The sequence below is a fragment of the Balaenoptera ricei genome, chromosome 1, assembly GCF_028023285.1.
Source record: "Balaenoptera ricei isolate mBalRic1 chromosome 1, mBalRic1.hap2, whole genome shotgun sequence".
NCBI lineage: Eukaryota > Metazoa > Chordata > Mammalia > Artiodactyla > Balaenopteridae > Balaenoptera > Balaenoptera ricei.
Window position 1 is genome coordinate 174,856,640 of NC_082639.1, and position 13,929 is coordinate 174,870,568.

General features: G+C 39.3%; 1 protein-coding gene and 1 non-coding gene across 2 annotated transcripts in view; both read left to right on the forward strand.

Annotated features, from left to right (window-relative positions):
* Nucleotides 1-13,929, forward strand: part of RAB3GAP2 (RAB3 GTPase activating non-catalytic protein subunit 2) — a 91,028-nt gene that overhangs the window by 43,580 nt on the left and 33,519 nt on the right. The window contains exons 9-14 of the mRNA XM_059942260.1: nucleotides 1,525-1,623; nucleotides 7,801-7,949; nucleotides 9,136-9,215; nucleotides 9,339-9,428; nucleotides 11,178-11,317; nucleotides 13,203-13,419. Coding sequence (XP_059798243.1) covers nucleotides 1,525-1,623; nucleotides 7,801-7,949; nucleotides 9,136-9,215; nucleotides 9,339-9,428; nucleotides 11,178-11,317; nucleotides 13,203-13,419 — 775 coding nt within the window. The remainder of the gene's footprint in view (nucleotides 1-1,524; nucleotides 1,624-7,800; nucleotides 7,950-9,135; nucleotides 9,216-9,338; nucleotides 9,429-11,177; nucleotides 11,318-13,202; nucleotides 13,420-13,929) is intronic.
* On the forward strand, nucleotides 3,896-4,027 carry LOC132354874 (small nucleolar RNA SNORA36 family). Its single transcript, XR_009499442.1, has one exon. It is a non-coding gene; the product is annotated as a small nucleolar RNA SNORA36 family (small nucleolar RNA).

The window sequence follows — 13,929 nt, forward strand, 5'->3', positions numbered from 1 at the left end:
TCACACCATCGATTTCCAGTTTTAGAGATGTTCAAATGTTAAAATCATGGGAACAAAAAGCCTTAAAATCAATGAAAATTCCAGTGTTGGTGCTGACTTTCCCCATTTTCTTCTGGGTTTGGATAAAGGAGCCCTAATGGTCCTAAAAAGAGCAAACAAAGTTTAACTCTTAAATGATTTAGACAGCTCCCTGCAAGAAGAGTTCAATTAAGATGTGTTATCTAATTCATAAAGATTGTTCGTAAATCCAGAACTAAACTATAAGACACAAAAGAAACAATTTCTTCTAAGGAAAGAATGCAGCATCTTACGTTGCAATAGAAAAATTTTCACTGTCTTTTTAGCAGATTGTAAAATTCTTGGTTATATGGCTCTTAAATAGTACATGCTTTTCTGTAAAGTCAAAATTTGTTTGAATTTTTATACCTATTTTCATAATCTTTTAAATTATTTAAATTTAGCCCACCATAAGTTTCAATATCTTTGTTATCTTGGAGACATAATAGTCACCATTAATGTATGTGCCCAGAGAGACTGGCCATTTTCTGTAGATAAAAATTCTGTCCATAAAATAAACTAGAAATAGACAATTGTGTTTTAATTGGTATCATCAGCCGTTTCATTTTTACTATTTTTGAATTTCCGTTTATTTTGTTATGTATGAGTCCATAAAGCCATTTCATCTCCTAGGAAGTAAGTAAGTAAGCCACTTTGTGCCCTCTTATTTATTTTAAGTTGCTCTAAAAATAATTCTGATTACTTAGCTGCAGACTGTTGTGACTTCTATTTCACAATATAGGAAAACTCTCTTCTTGGCCTTACTCTGAAATCTGAAGTGCTAAGAGGATTACATTTTTCCTTTATCAGAGTACTTCTACTTCCAGAATAAACAACCAGAATCCAGCCGTTTTCTAATATGTAGCATGAGAATGTACTGATGACTGGAGCCTTGGGCATGAACCTGTGGCAAGAGCTGGAACTGTTGCTTTTCTTTGCATTATTCACTCCCTAGGTGGAAATGCTGAGGTCAGTGATCAGCATTGCATTCATTTTTCTGGCAGCGCTATCGCTGTTAGCATACCTTTCTGGCAAGCCTGGCCTCAGTTACTGGCATTGGAGACCTTTCTGTCACGTGTCCTTTGCTGGGCACGTTGTCAGGTCTCGCTGAGGCACTGGTTGCTGTCCCCAGGATTTCATCCACTGTCTTACTCAAGGGGTAGAAAGTCGGTACTTGGCTTCTACTGCAGTTTGAATTCACCTTGATTTTTAGTGGTAGTCTAGAATTTTTAATAGTCTTCTCTAATTCCTTGAGTGTTCCAGAATCTCTTATGACAGCCAGCTTTTTATGTGCATTGTCTTGGTGTGAATAAATCTCACTGTATGCGTCGTTTACATTACTTTGCCTCGTTATTTTTAGTTGAAATTTTAGAATAATAAACCAGGTTATTCTTGATGATTTTTTGATAAAGCTTCATTTTCTCCATTATATTTAAGTTTGGATTGTCTAATTTTTATCTTTGACAGCTGCAGCATCAGGCAATGAGAACATACAGCCACCACCGTTAGCTTATAAGAAATGGGGTCTGCAAGATATTGACACAATTATTGATCATGCTAGTATTGGTAAGCATGACTAGTTCCAATGCTTTTGGAATTTACTTCTTATACTTTTTGATTGAAGTGTCTCATTTATTGGAAATGTAGATTTATTCTCATGTGAAAAGAATATGCGTTGTCTTTAGTGAGACATTTGGAAGGTAGTTCAGACTTAGAGATTATCAAAGGTTAATGTCTTTAAGAAACGGTAGCAGTTTTAGCAATTATGCCCTCAGCAGCAGTACTGTACAGTTTTAAGTCACCCACTATTTGACTTATTTTTATACAGATGAGTTTAATTCATATAATTACCAGATAGATCATTCTTCAACAAATGTAACTTTTAGACCAGCAAAATATAGAGAAAAGCAGATTTTTTCCTTGCAGCCAGTATTTGAAGGCATACTGTCTTACGTATCGGGAATGCAGGGGTGGAAAGACGTGGGTCTCTGCTGTCAGGAAGCATGAGGCTAGTTGGGAGAAACATGTGAAAACAATACGGTACCACAGCATGATGGTTGTCATAGTAGACAAGTGGACCGGCTGTAGTGGGAGCAGAGGAGAAGCCCCCAGCACCAAGGGAATCAGGGAACAGGAGGTTGACTTCAATCTGAGATGGAAAGAATGAGTAGGACTTGACCAAGAGAACAAGCGTGGGGGAGGCACTCTAGCCAACAGGTACTAGGCCTGGGGTGGAAGTGCCTTGTGTGCAGGAAAAACAGTGAAGACTGGCCCAGGCGAGGCCAGTCTGTAACTAGGAGTCAGGTTCTGAAGCCCTAGTATACTATGCGGCGGAACTTATATCTTTCTCCTCGCCACGTTGAGAGTCGTTGAAGAATTCTGAACAAGAGAATGGTATTATCACTTAGCCTGTTGGAAAAATCACTCTGGTGGAAGTTTAGAGGTTGCAATGTAGGTCAAGACTAGAAACTAGGTGCAGTAAGGAAGCTATAATAATCTCGGTAAGAAGTGATGGGCATCTAAATTAAGAGTAGAAATGGGTGTGGAGAAGAAGGAAATGCTATTTTAAAATATATACCTATTTTTTTCTGTTTAATAATATAGTATATGCTTGTTAAAATTTTCAAATAGTACATAAAAATATAAAGAAAAAAGGAAAAAAATATCCCTCTAAATCCTACCGTCTAGAGGTACTCACCATTGGCTTTGTGGTAAACATCCTTACAGACGTGTGTAAGTGCAAGTGTAATATGTGTATGGTTATGCAGAGGTACGTCTTCATAAAAGGATTCTATCATGCCAACTATATTGTAGCCCTTTTCTAATCAACATATTACAAAGAGGCTTTCACAACAGTTTTGCTAAATATACATTTTCTCAGAGTCCTAGTAGAAGACAGATGGCATCCTTGAAATAGGATAATTGAAAGAGGTTTTATTTGCAGAGAAACTACTTATACAGATGTGGTATAGGAGAACCACAAAGGATAGTACAGCGTCTTGCGGGCTGATTAGCAGTGCAGCTGTTAACCACTCCTAGGCCTAAATTCTGCTCATTGGAGATAATGAGTAGAATCAGCTCCTTAAGAGCAGGATGGCTTTTGGCCAGTGGTCACAAGGAAATAGATATCCTGTCTTCGTTCTCCTTTCTGTCTTTGATGTCCTAGTGGGACTTCCCATTGTCTGAACCCAACTTGAAGTCTGGGCTAATAATATGCACACACTGGCTCCTCGGGGCCAGCAGGGAGAGAAGGAAGGAGTGTGAATCCAGGGGGGGGGAACAGAAGATACCTGACACACAGATTATCTTTGTGTATTGTTGCATTTCTGGTACAGAATACAGGTAGACCTTGTTTTATTTTGCTTTGCTTTATTGCGTGTCACAGATACTGCTTTTTTACAAACCCTGTGTTGAGCAGGTCTGTTGGTGCCGTTTTTCCAAAAGGATTTGCTCACTTCGTGTCTCTATGTCATATTTTGGTAATTCTTGAAATATTTCAACCCCTCTACCAGCAAAAAGGTCATGAGTCGCTGAAGGCTCAGATGATGGTTAGCAATTTTTAGCAATAAAGTATTTTTAAATTAAGGTAAGTACGTTGTTTTTTTAGACATCATACTCTTGCACACTTAACAGACTACAATATAGTGTAACCATAATTTTTACTTGCACTGGGAAACCAGAATATTCACTGACTCACTTTGCTGTGATATCTCCTTTATTTCAGTGGTCTGGAATTGAACCTGCAATATTTCCGAGGTCTACCTATAATCTGTAATAAGCACCTTGTTGGTAGACATTCGTTTGTCTTTACTTTTTGCTAACATAAAAATGTGCGAAATTCCAAAGTGTTGAGTTCAGTTCAGGGTGACTTCCCTGTTCTGTTAATTAAACTTTGGAACATTGAGACAGGCTAGGAGAAATGATTGGATAGAAAATATTATTCTATTCATTTATCTCCCAGCCTACAAAATGAAAAAAGAAAAAAAGGTGCCATGAGCTTTATTCTGTGTACATCTTTATGTAGAGGTCTGACTAATTCATTCAACAAAGAAATGAATGAATACCTGTTACATCCCCAGGCACTAATATTGGTGATAGAAATACAAGGCAGACAGTACCCCTGCCCTGATGAAGCTTACGTTCTGGTGATGGGGAGATAAAAAATAAACAATTAGACCAAATGAATAAATAGGGTAATAACGAAATGTTAGTAAGCATCATGAAGAAAATAAGCAGAGGGTTATGACAGAAGTAAAGGAAGAGGGGACTCTGGGTAAACTGGTGAGCAAAGGCCTCTCCTGAGACATGCAGGATGGGAAGAAGCCGAGATAGAGGCCCGGGGTGGGGGGAGATGGAAGACTGGAGGCTTAAAGAAACAGAAGGGAGGGCTTCCCTGGTGGCGCAGTGGTTAAGAATCCACCTGCTAATGCAGGGGACATGGGTTCGAGCCCTGGTCCGGGAAGATCCCACATGCCGCGGAGCAACTGAGCCCGTGCGCCACAACTACTGAGCCTGCTCTCTAGAGCCCGCAAGCCACAACTACTGAGCCCGTGTGCCACAACTCCTGAAGCCTGCATGCCTAGAGCCCATGATCCGCAACAAGAGAAGCCTCCGCAATGAGACGCCCGCGCACCACAACAAAGAGTAGCCCCCACTCACTGCAACTAGAGAAAACCCACGCACAGCAACAAAGACCCAACGCAGCCAAAAATAAATAAGTAAATAATAAAATTAAAAAAAAAAAAAAAAGAAACAGAAAGGAGGTTGATGTGACTTGATTGTACAGTGAGGGGGGAATGGGACCAGGTAAGGCTGGAGATGTAGACTGGGGTCAGATCACAGAGGGGTGAGGAGTTCGGGTTTTATTCTAAATGCAGTGGACGTCATTGATGGAGTCTAAGTAAGGGATATTTAAAAATATCCCTCTGACTGCTCTTTAGAGAGAGGCTTACAGAATAAAGAGAAGACCAGCAAGGAGTTTGCTGCAATAAGAGAGAATGAGGACTTTGTCTAGGGAGGAAGCAGTGGTGCTAGAGAGAGGTAGACAGGTTGGAGATGTATTTGCACTTGCTAAGGGATGGGTATTAGAAACGAGAGAAGGAAAAGAGTCAGCGACTTCTTGGCTTTAAAGTTTGAGCAGCTGAGTGGACGATCAGGCTTTGGCTGAAATGAGCATAGAAGGCAGAGGTCTGAGTGGACAAGTGGAGAGTTGTGTTTTTTACAGGTTAACTTCTGACACAATCAGACATTGAAATGGCGATGCCAAGTAGACAGTTGGATATACGAGCCATGAGGTCAGGAGAGAGGTCCGGAGTATCCATGTAAGTTTGGGAGGGAACGGTTAACTGTGGAATGCGTCCTAGAATTCAAGAAAGGAGGAGGTCCGTTGGATTTGACAACATAGAGCTAGCTCTTCATTGACCCTGATCTGAGAAGTTTAAGTGGAATGGCGAGGATGAAAGCCAGATGGGGGTACATTTAAGAATAAATATTTCCACCCCCTACTTTCAAAACTCAGAAACGCAAGAACAGGAAATCAACTCACAGCATCTCCATTTTGACTCCAGTCCTGACCTCTGCACTAAACTTCTTACTCATTTTCCAACTACTGAACATTTCCCCCTGGGTATCCAAACTTAACAGATCGCAAACAGAGTTCTTGATTTCCTCTCCTCACACTTGGTCCTCCTTTGTTCTTCTCTCTCGTCTTCGTCTGCTTTCGCCCACAGCAAAAGCGTTCGAGTCGTCCTTGACGGTTCTCCTTTTCTCACACTCCTCGTCCAGTCCCCTTCGTCTCTCCTGCCCCCACAGTCGATCCTGACTCTGACCGAGTCTCATCTCCGTCGTTGGCAACACGGTGGTCCATGCCACCATTGTCTCTTGCCTGAACTTGAGGAGAAAAAAATCCTAACTGGTCTTTCTGCTTCCTTTCTCTGATCTCTCAAATCTGTTCACCAATTAGCAGCTAACGTGATCCTTTTGAAATATAAGTCATAGTTTTGTCCCTTCTCTGCTCACAACCTTATAGTGGCTTCCCATCTTATTCCTGATAAAACCCAAAGGCCTTACGTTGGCATCCAAGGCCTGACATTGTCTGGTTTATGGTACCTTTTGACTTCATCTCCTGTAGAGCTCTCCCCTCCTCACCGCCCTGTTCCACCACGCTGCTCTCCTTACTGATCCCCAGATACACCAAGCATCCTCCCACTTCGGAGTCTTTGTAACTGTTGCCCTTTCTGCTTGGAAGGTTTTACCCAGCTAGTCACATGGCTCTCTCCCTCACTTCGTTCAGGTGTCTGTTCAAATATCATTTTGTCAAAGAGGCCTTCTTTAGCCAATAATAATAGACCTAGAAAATTATCCAGTGAGTTTGACTTTATGGAAATTTGTGTTAAGAAGAACTGTAAGGTGTTTCAAAGTGCGGAAAGGCCTCAGTTGTTCAGGGAAAACCCTAAATGACAAGGTAGTAATAAATCCAGAAAAGAAAAATTCACGTCTGAGGCAGTGTAATTACAGTAGGCAGCTTGTCTCAGCAGTGAGTTCTTTATAATGAGAACAGGGAGTGTGAATTTAATTTAAAAAATTGAGATATGGTTATATTGGAAGAATATGGGGGGGAAAAGAGGGGCTGTATATATGCTATGTCTTCATTTACCTTAAATCAGTGAAACATAGTGCTAAAATTGGTGAATCAAAAGACAACAGTCCTCTAAAGCCCACCAATTTGCCACAATATAGAGAGGAGGACAGAATGTTAAATAATACCACAGGGATGCAGTCAGCAAAATCTAGACTGTAGGAAATCAGTGTCCAACAGCCTGGTTTCTTCAATCAATAGATTTCAAGAGATTTGGGCATGAGAGGGTAGAGGGGCAGAGAAAGACAGTAGGATTTTGGGCTGGTGTTGTATGCCCATTTGTTTGGTGTATTGTTTTTCTCTGGCAATGATCAGCTCTTTTGCTGTAGACAGCAGAGAATGCAGAAAGTTTAGGTCAGATGCTCTCCTACCTTTTTGGTCAGGGTGTAAAATCGGCAGCACTCTACAGTATGCAACGTCACAGTACTTAATAAATTTTTTTTAAAAATGTAGATCCCCTTTGAGCCTGCACTTCTGTTTATGAGGATTTGCCATACAAATGAACTTATATATAGATATGCACAGATCTATCAAGGATATATGTTGCAGCATTATTTGTAGTGGCAAAAGGTGGGAAATAACATAAATGTCCATCAGAGGGTCAGATCGGTTATGGCATGGCCACACAGTGGAATACTCTGAGTGATTGCCAAGAATGAGGCATGTCTCCTTGATATTTTATTAAATTAAAGAAACAAGGCACACATCAGTTTATTTGGTGTGCTGTTATTTATGTACATACAACATTTCTGGAAAGCAGCATAAGAAACTGTTGCAGTTGTTACCTCGAAGAAGTGAACTAATACCTGGAGATATTGGTGGACTCTATATTTCTTGTAGCATTTGAATTTGTGTCTGTTTAAAAAATTAATATTTAAATTTTGTAGTATTCCATAGCTTAGAGTAATTATAGGTGGCAACTTTAATATCTTATGAATGTTTTATGACATTGATCTTGTAGCTTTTGAAAATGACTTTTGTCTGTTAAATGAAACTCAGCAGTTAGCATCTTAGAATGGAGTTGAAATAAAAATCTAATAACCTAAAATGACAATGTCATTTCAGTTCATTAAAATCATGCGTTGTTATTGCTGTTTTATCGTTAGGTATTATGACTCTGTCCCCTTTTGATCAAATGAAGACTGCCTCCAATATAGGTGGATATAATGCAGCAATTAAAAACAGCCCACCCGCCATGTCTCAGTATATCACTGTAGGGTCCAACCCATTTACGGGCTTCTTCTATGCTTTAGAGGTAAGTGTTTCATCACTGATCTTGATTTTTCAACATATCTACAAATTGGGTATGGTAACATAGCCTTAGAAAGATTAAGCAGTTCACATTTCTAAGTAAGCTAAAATTAGTCTCAACTCACTTTCTTCTAAATTCTTTAGATTAACTGAGAAGGTACTAAAGTCAGTGTAAAACAAGCAGCCTTCTTTGTTTCTGATGCCCCGAATTCTTAGTTGAGTTGTCTTTAAATATTGGTGCAGTAATCAGAGGCTTAGTGTTGTTAGTGATGTCAGCCCACCAGGGATTTGAGTAAATGAGGAATTGTAAAGACAGAACAAGCCGCCAACTATAGTTGACAAAGTGGTGAAAATTGCTTCCTAAAATTGGGAAAAATTAGGTGTTAGATTTAGTATCTCCTGTTGTTCGCTTAAAAAGCACCCTTCTCAAAATGGTTCAAACCATCTTTTTGCTTTAATAAAAATACATTTTTAAAAAATAGAGGGGGAGGGATAAATTAGGAGTTTGGAATAAATATATACACACTCCTATATTTAAAATAGATAAATAACAAGGTCCTACTGTGTAGCACAGGGAACTATATTCAATATCTTGTAATAACCTATAATGGAAAATAATCTGCAAATTAAAAAATATATATATATATATGTATAGCTGAATCACTTTGCTATACACCTGAAACTAACACAACATTGTAAATCAACTATACTTAAAATTTTTTTTGTATAATATGAAACATTTCTAAATAAAAACTGCTTAAAAAATGGAAAGAAAAAAAAAAAGAGGGAAAAGGGCCGGTTGTATATGGATAAGAAATCAATAGCCCTGGTAGAAAAATGCCATTTTAATGTCCTAGTTTAAATTTTTTAATTAATTACAGTTTAAAGAGGGAAATCCTAAACATAACTAAACTACTAGTGATGTTACTTTTTTTTTTCTTTTTTTAATTGGCCATGCCACATGGCTCGCGATATCTTAGTTCCCGAACAGGGATCAAACCCGAGCCCCGTGCAGTGGAAGCACGGAGTTCTAACCACTGGACCGCCAGGGGATTCCCTTACTTTTAAACTGTAGAGTTAAAACTTTTGATTATATTGCTACCTTCTACCTTTTTAAGGTATATCTTGTTTAGAAAATATATTTTGTTTATCTGTCAGCTGTTTTCTCTTTCAAATGTTCTGTTTTTCAGGGAAGCACGCAACCATTATTATCTCATGTTGCACTAGCAGTGGCAAGTAAACTCACTTCTGCTTTATTTAATGCTGCCAGGTAATTACGTCACAATTTAAATGATCTAATTTGCATCTCACTAGGTTTTAACTTATATTTTGATAGTCTGCAGTTTAAAACTCTGGAAGCCCTGGTTTTAGTCTGAATTTTCTTTCTTTTCAGTGGTTGGCTTGGTTGGAAAAGCAAGCATGAAGAAGAAGCTGTCCAGAAGCAAAAACCCAAGGTTGAACCAGCTACCCCATTAGCTGTAAGGCAAGTCTGTCGTGCTCTTCTCAGATTTTAGTATTTTTAGGAATGCGCTCTTGAATTAACGGTCTTTCTGTGTGCTTAGCTGATTTGTTGATTTCCTGAGTCTTTGGAGCTTCTAAAAGTCATTAATGTGGGACTAATTTTTTTTTTATTTGTATAAATTATTTTATTTTATTTACTCATTTTTGGCTGCATTGGGTCTTTGTTGCTGTGCACGGGCTTTCTCTAGTTGCAGTGAGCCAGGGCTACTCTTTGTCCCGGTACACGGGCTTCTCATTGAGGTGGCTTCTCTTGTTGCGGAGCATGGGCTCTGGGTGCGCGGTCTTCAGTAGTTGTGGCACCTGGGCTCAGTAGTTGTGGCTCGCGGACTCTAGAGCACAGGCTCAGTAGTTGTGGCGCACGGGCCTAGTTGCTCCGCGGCATGTGGGATCTTCCTGGCCCGGGGCTTGAACCCGTGTCCCCTGCACTGGCGGGCGGATTCTTAACCACTGCGCCACCAGGGAAGCCCAATGTGGCACTAATTTTTTCCACCAGAATGTAAAGTCCACGAGGACAATGATTCTTGCCTGTTTTATCACAGCTGTCTCCCTGTCATGTAGTGGGGGCTCAATATGTATGTGTTGAGTGTGCTCTTCTACAGACACCTGTACACTTAGCTTAAGTTGCAGGAAAATTGGGTTTTTGATAGCTGTTGGATTTCTTTCTGTAAAAAGTTTAGTTTGTCGTTAAGCTGTAGAAACTCAAAAAGGACTTAGTGATGTCTTTACATAAATAAAATAAAACTAGGGGGTCTCATGCATCCAAGCACTCTTCAACATGCTGGCTTGTGCTTCCTTGCTTGCTTCAGCAGTGCTGTAGGATATTTAGTGGATTCGTCAGGTTTTGTGGGGAGTGAGCATGATTTTTGCCTGATTTTGTTTTTAAATCATTTTTTATTACCCAAAAGAAAGGGAAAGAGAAACCTCCTCCCCTTTTTTAGATGTTCTTAAAGAGATATAACTAATTATCTGTTATTAAAATTGATTAAAGATTATCTTCCAGGGTTTTTTCCATCTTAAAGTATGTTATAACACATCACATTTTCTAAGATCACCCAAGAATCAAGAAATAAGCCAAATGGCCCTTATGTTTCCAAATAGATGTAACAAAGTTTGAGTACTTTTGTCTCAGGGACTTTTTTCAAAATGAGCTCTTCTGGTCCTTTCTCAGTACCTCTTTACTTTTATTTTACTCACAGTTCTATTAAGACTGATAATAGACCAAGAGCAGTTTACAGATAACTATTTAGAAGAAGGAAAGTTCTTGTACCTGCACTGGTATCAGCAAGATATGATATCTAGAAAAAAAAAAGAGAATAGATCAGAAATCAGAACTACACAGATGCCTGTGTAGGAGCAGAGTATTCTAAAGTTTAGTTGGTTGTGAGGGTATTGTTTCCTATGATGTATCACTTAATCAAGGAAAGCTAGTTGTACTTGAGACTCTCTGAAAATAGGTTGTGGATATCTATATAGAAAATCTCTGAAATAAAACCTAGGTGTTTTTATTTTGTAATAGAAGAAATTTCCTTATGCATTTTGTATTGCAAAATGTGGTGTGATCAGTTAATAGATTAGGTATTAATCCATAGAAAGTTCATATTTCTTTATATAAAAACAGATTCAGCCTATTTTGTTAATGCATTTCATTATTCTTTTGTGTATTTCTAGATTGCACTTTGATTTGAGCTTTCTGTTTTCTTTCAAATATCAGATTTGGACTTCCAGATTCTAGACGCCATGGTGAAAGTATATGTCTGTCTCCATGTAACACGCTGGCAGCAGTAACAGATGATTTTGGCAGAATTATTTTGTTGGATGTAGCTAGAGGGATTGCAATACGCATGTGGAAAGGTACTTTCTTACAAAAATCCAGAAAAAAAAGTTAATTTGCTTTCTACCCCAGCAGTTGGACAGTGTTATCCTTCTTCAGCTTCTGGTTGATAACAGTGTTTATTTCTTTACGTTTATGCTTTTTGTTTGTTTGTTTGTTTAAACCATAAACTCAGATCAGCAACACTTGATCCAGTAGTCTAACTGATATATCCTTTAAGTTTGACCAACTCATAGGCACTTTTAATCTCTTCCTTACATACCTCTTTTCAATTCTCACTCTCATTGTCAATTCCTGAATTCAGTTTCTTGCCTCCTCGAATGCCAAGTCTTTCAGATTTAAGATGGCAAAACCTAGCAAAATTCATTTTTTTCTAATTTGACTTCCATATCTACGTGCTTGGGTCAGTTCACTTAAGTGTCTCAGTAACTTTGTTAGAAGTTGCATTTAGTGGCCAACAATAGAGCCAAGTACAGAGTTGATAGAATGTCACTGTGATGTCCTCAGGAACTCAGTTTCCTTCCATGTAGCTTCCCCATGCAAGGTAATCTCATGGTTCAAATGGCTGCTGAAGCTCTAGCCTTCTTATCTGCATCCCAGGAAGGAGGAAGGGGAAAGGAAGACTGCCAATTTAGTCCACTTTGAAGATACTTTCTGAAGTCTTGCCAAGCTTTTTCTACAATACATTAGCCAGGACTTAGTCACATAGCCAAACTTAACTATAAGGGAGACTTGAAAATATCTAGGCACATTGTCAACCTGAGTAAAATAAAATCTCCTTGACCAAGGAGGACGGAAGAATGCATTGTTTGAAGTTATCTGGAATAGCAACATGTCAGCACAGACTACTGGTTAGAAATCACAGTTTTGGTGCAATCTGGTCTGTTTTTAGCATTGTGAGGAATAATGGATTTGAGGGCATTAAATTACTGTGGACCAGACTGAGGCCACTATTAACCTTCTTGCCAGAGAATTCCTGCAGTGTTTACCTGCCACATGTTTAAGTGTCTTTAGAAATAGGTTTTAATGCTGCAGATACATCATTTCTCCCTGAAATGGTGCTTGTCTTCTGAAACAACATCAAGGGTGTGTTCTCAGCAAGACTTCTCCAGAATATATACCGGCTGGTCCAAATCCACTATGGCGATCTTATCGCTGCCATTGTTGCCCGTCCTTCTGCAGCTGGTGCGGTCTGTCGTTTTCCTCCCTGTACTGGGAGGAGAGGGGTCACCCTCAAGGGGAAGACGTGTCAGCTGCATCTTTCTTCTCACAAGCCGGAGCTGTTTCCCATCACTCTGCAGCCCATGTTTTCCCTCTGTCTGCACATCACCAAGGGACTTGAGTAGCAGGGAACCAATTTGATCTTTTTCTTATATTTTAATTGTATTTTTAAGTCTGAACCTGATAACCTCCCCAGAATTTTTTAAAAAGAGGGAGGGAGGGGAATGAGATGAGGAAAGGGTGCTCACGAAGCCTCCAGGATAACTGATTTTTTCATAAAGAAAAAAAAAGTGATCAGAAGCAAATATAGCAAAATCTGAAGTTTTAATAAGACTTGGTGATTTAGTGTTTATCATAATTATTATCTTCTTTTCTGTTTAATGTATTTCATAATAAAAAGATAATGTACTTTTTTTTTTAACATCTTTATTGGAGTATAATTGCTTTCAATAGTGTGTTAATTTCTGCTTTATAACAAAGTGAATCAGTTATACATATACATATGTCCCCATATCTCTTCCCTCTTGTGTCTCCCTCCCACCCACCCGATAATGTACTTTTTCAGCTTTTTCTTAAGGCTCCCCCCCACCCCACCCCCGCCAGAAACATCCCAGAGTGCTTCAGGAGGCTACTGCTAAACCTAGATGACATAACTAAGTAGCTTTCCTTTCCTCTGTCTCCAAGGGTATCGAGATGCACAGACTGGTTGGATCCAAATTGTAGAGGACCTCCACGAAAGAGTGCCAGAAAAGGTGGACTTTTCCCCCTTTGGAAGTCCTCAGGGTCCAAGTCGAGTAGCTCAGTTCCTTGTGATCTATGCACCGCGGAGGGGCATTTTAGAAGTGTGGAGCACACAGCAGGGCCCTAGAGTCGGTGCTTTCAACGTGGGAAAGCACTGCAGGTAAGCTGCAAACGCCGGCCTTTTCCTGGTTACAGAAAGGAATGCTTTTGTTAAAGTAAAACTTTTATTAAAGCTACTTATTAGATTACAAGTTGTTTGAGAATTGAAATGTCCTTTATTATGTTTTTTTTCCTGCGAGTGCCTGGTATATAATTAAGGATTAAGTATTTAATAACAAAGGAATCTGATTGAAGAGGCCGTGATATGCTACTGAATTAAAGTCAGCTTTGGTGCTGCCATTTGTCCCCAACCCTTACTTACACTGTGGAGGCTCGAAAGGAAAGATTCTTTCCAGTTCCCCTGGTGATGATGTTGAGTGAGGTGAATGCTTTGTTTGCCACTGCAACTTAGGCCTGATTGTGTTCATTTAATTTTCTAGCACATTTTAACAAGGTGTAAGAACCCTGCTAGTTGGGTTCTGCTTTACTTATGTTTTTGGTATCAGTATTTATTTGCCTTACTAATGCTTCTGAATTGATAATAACGTAGGGGTCCCAAGCTGTAATAATA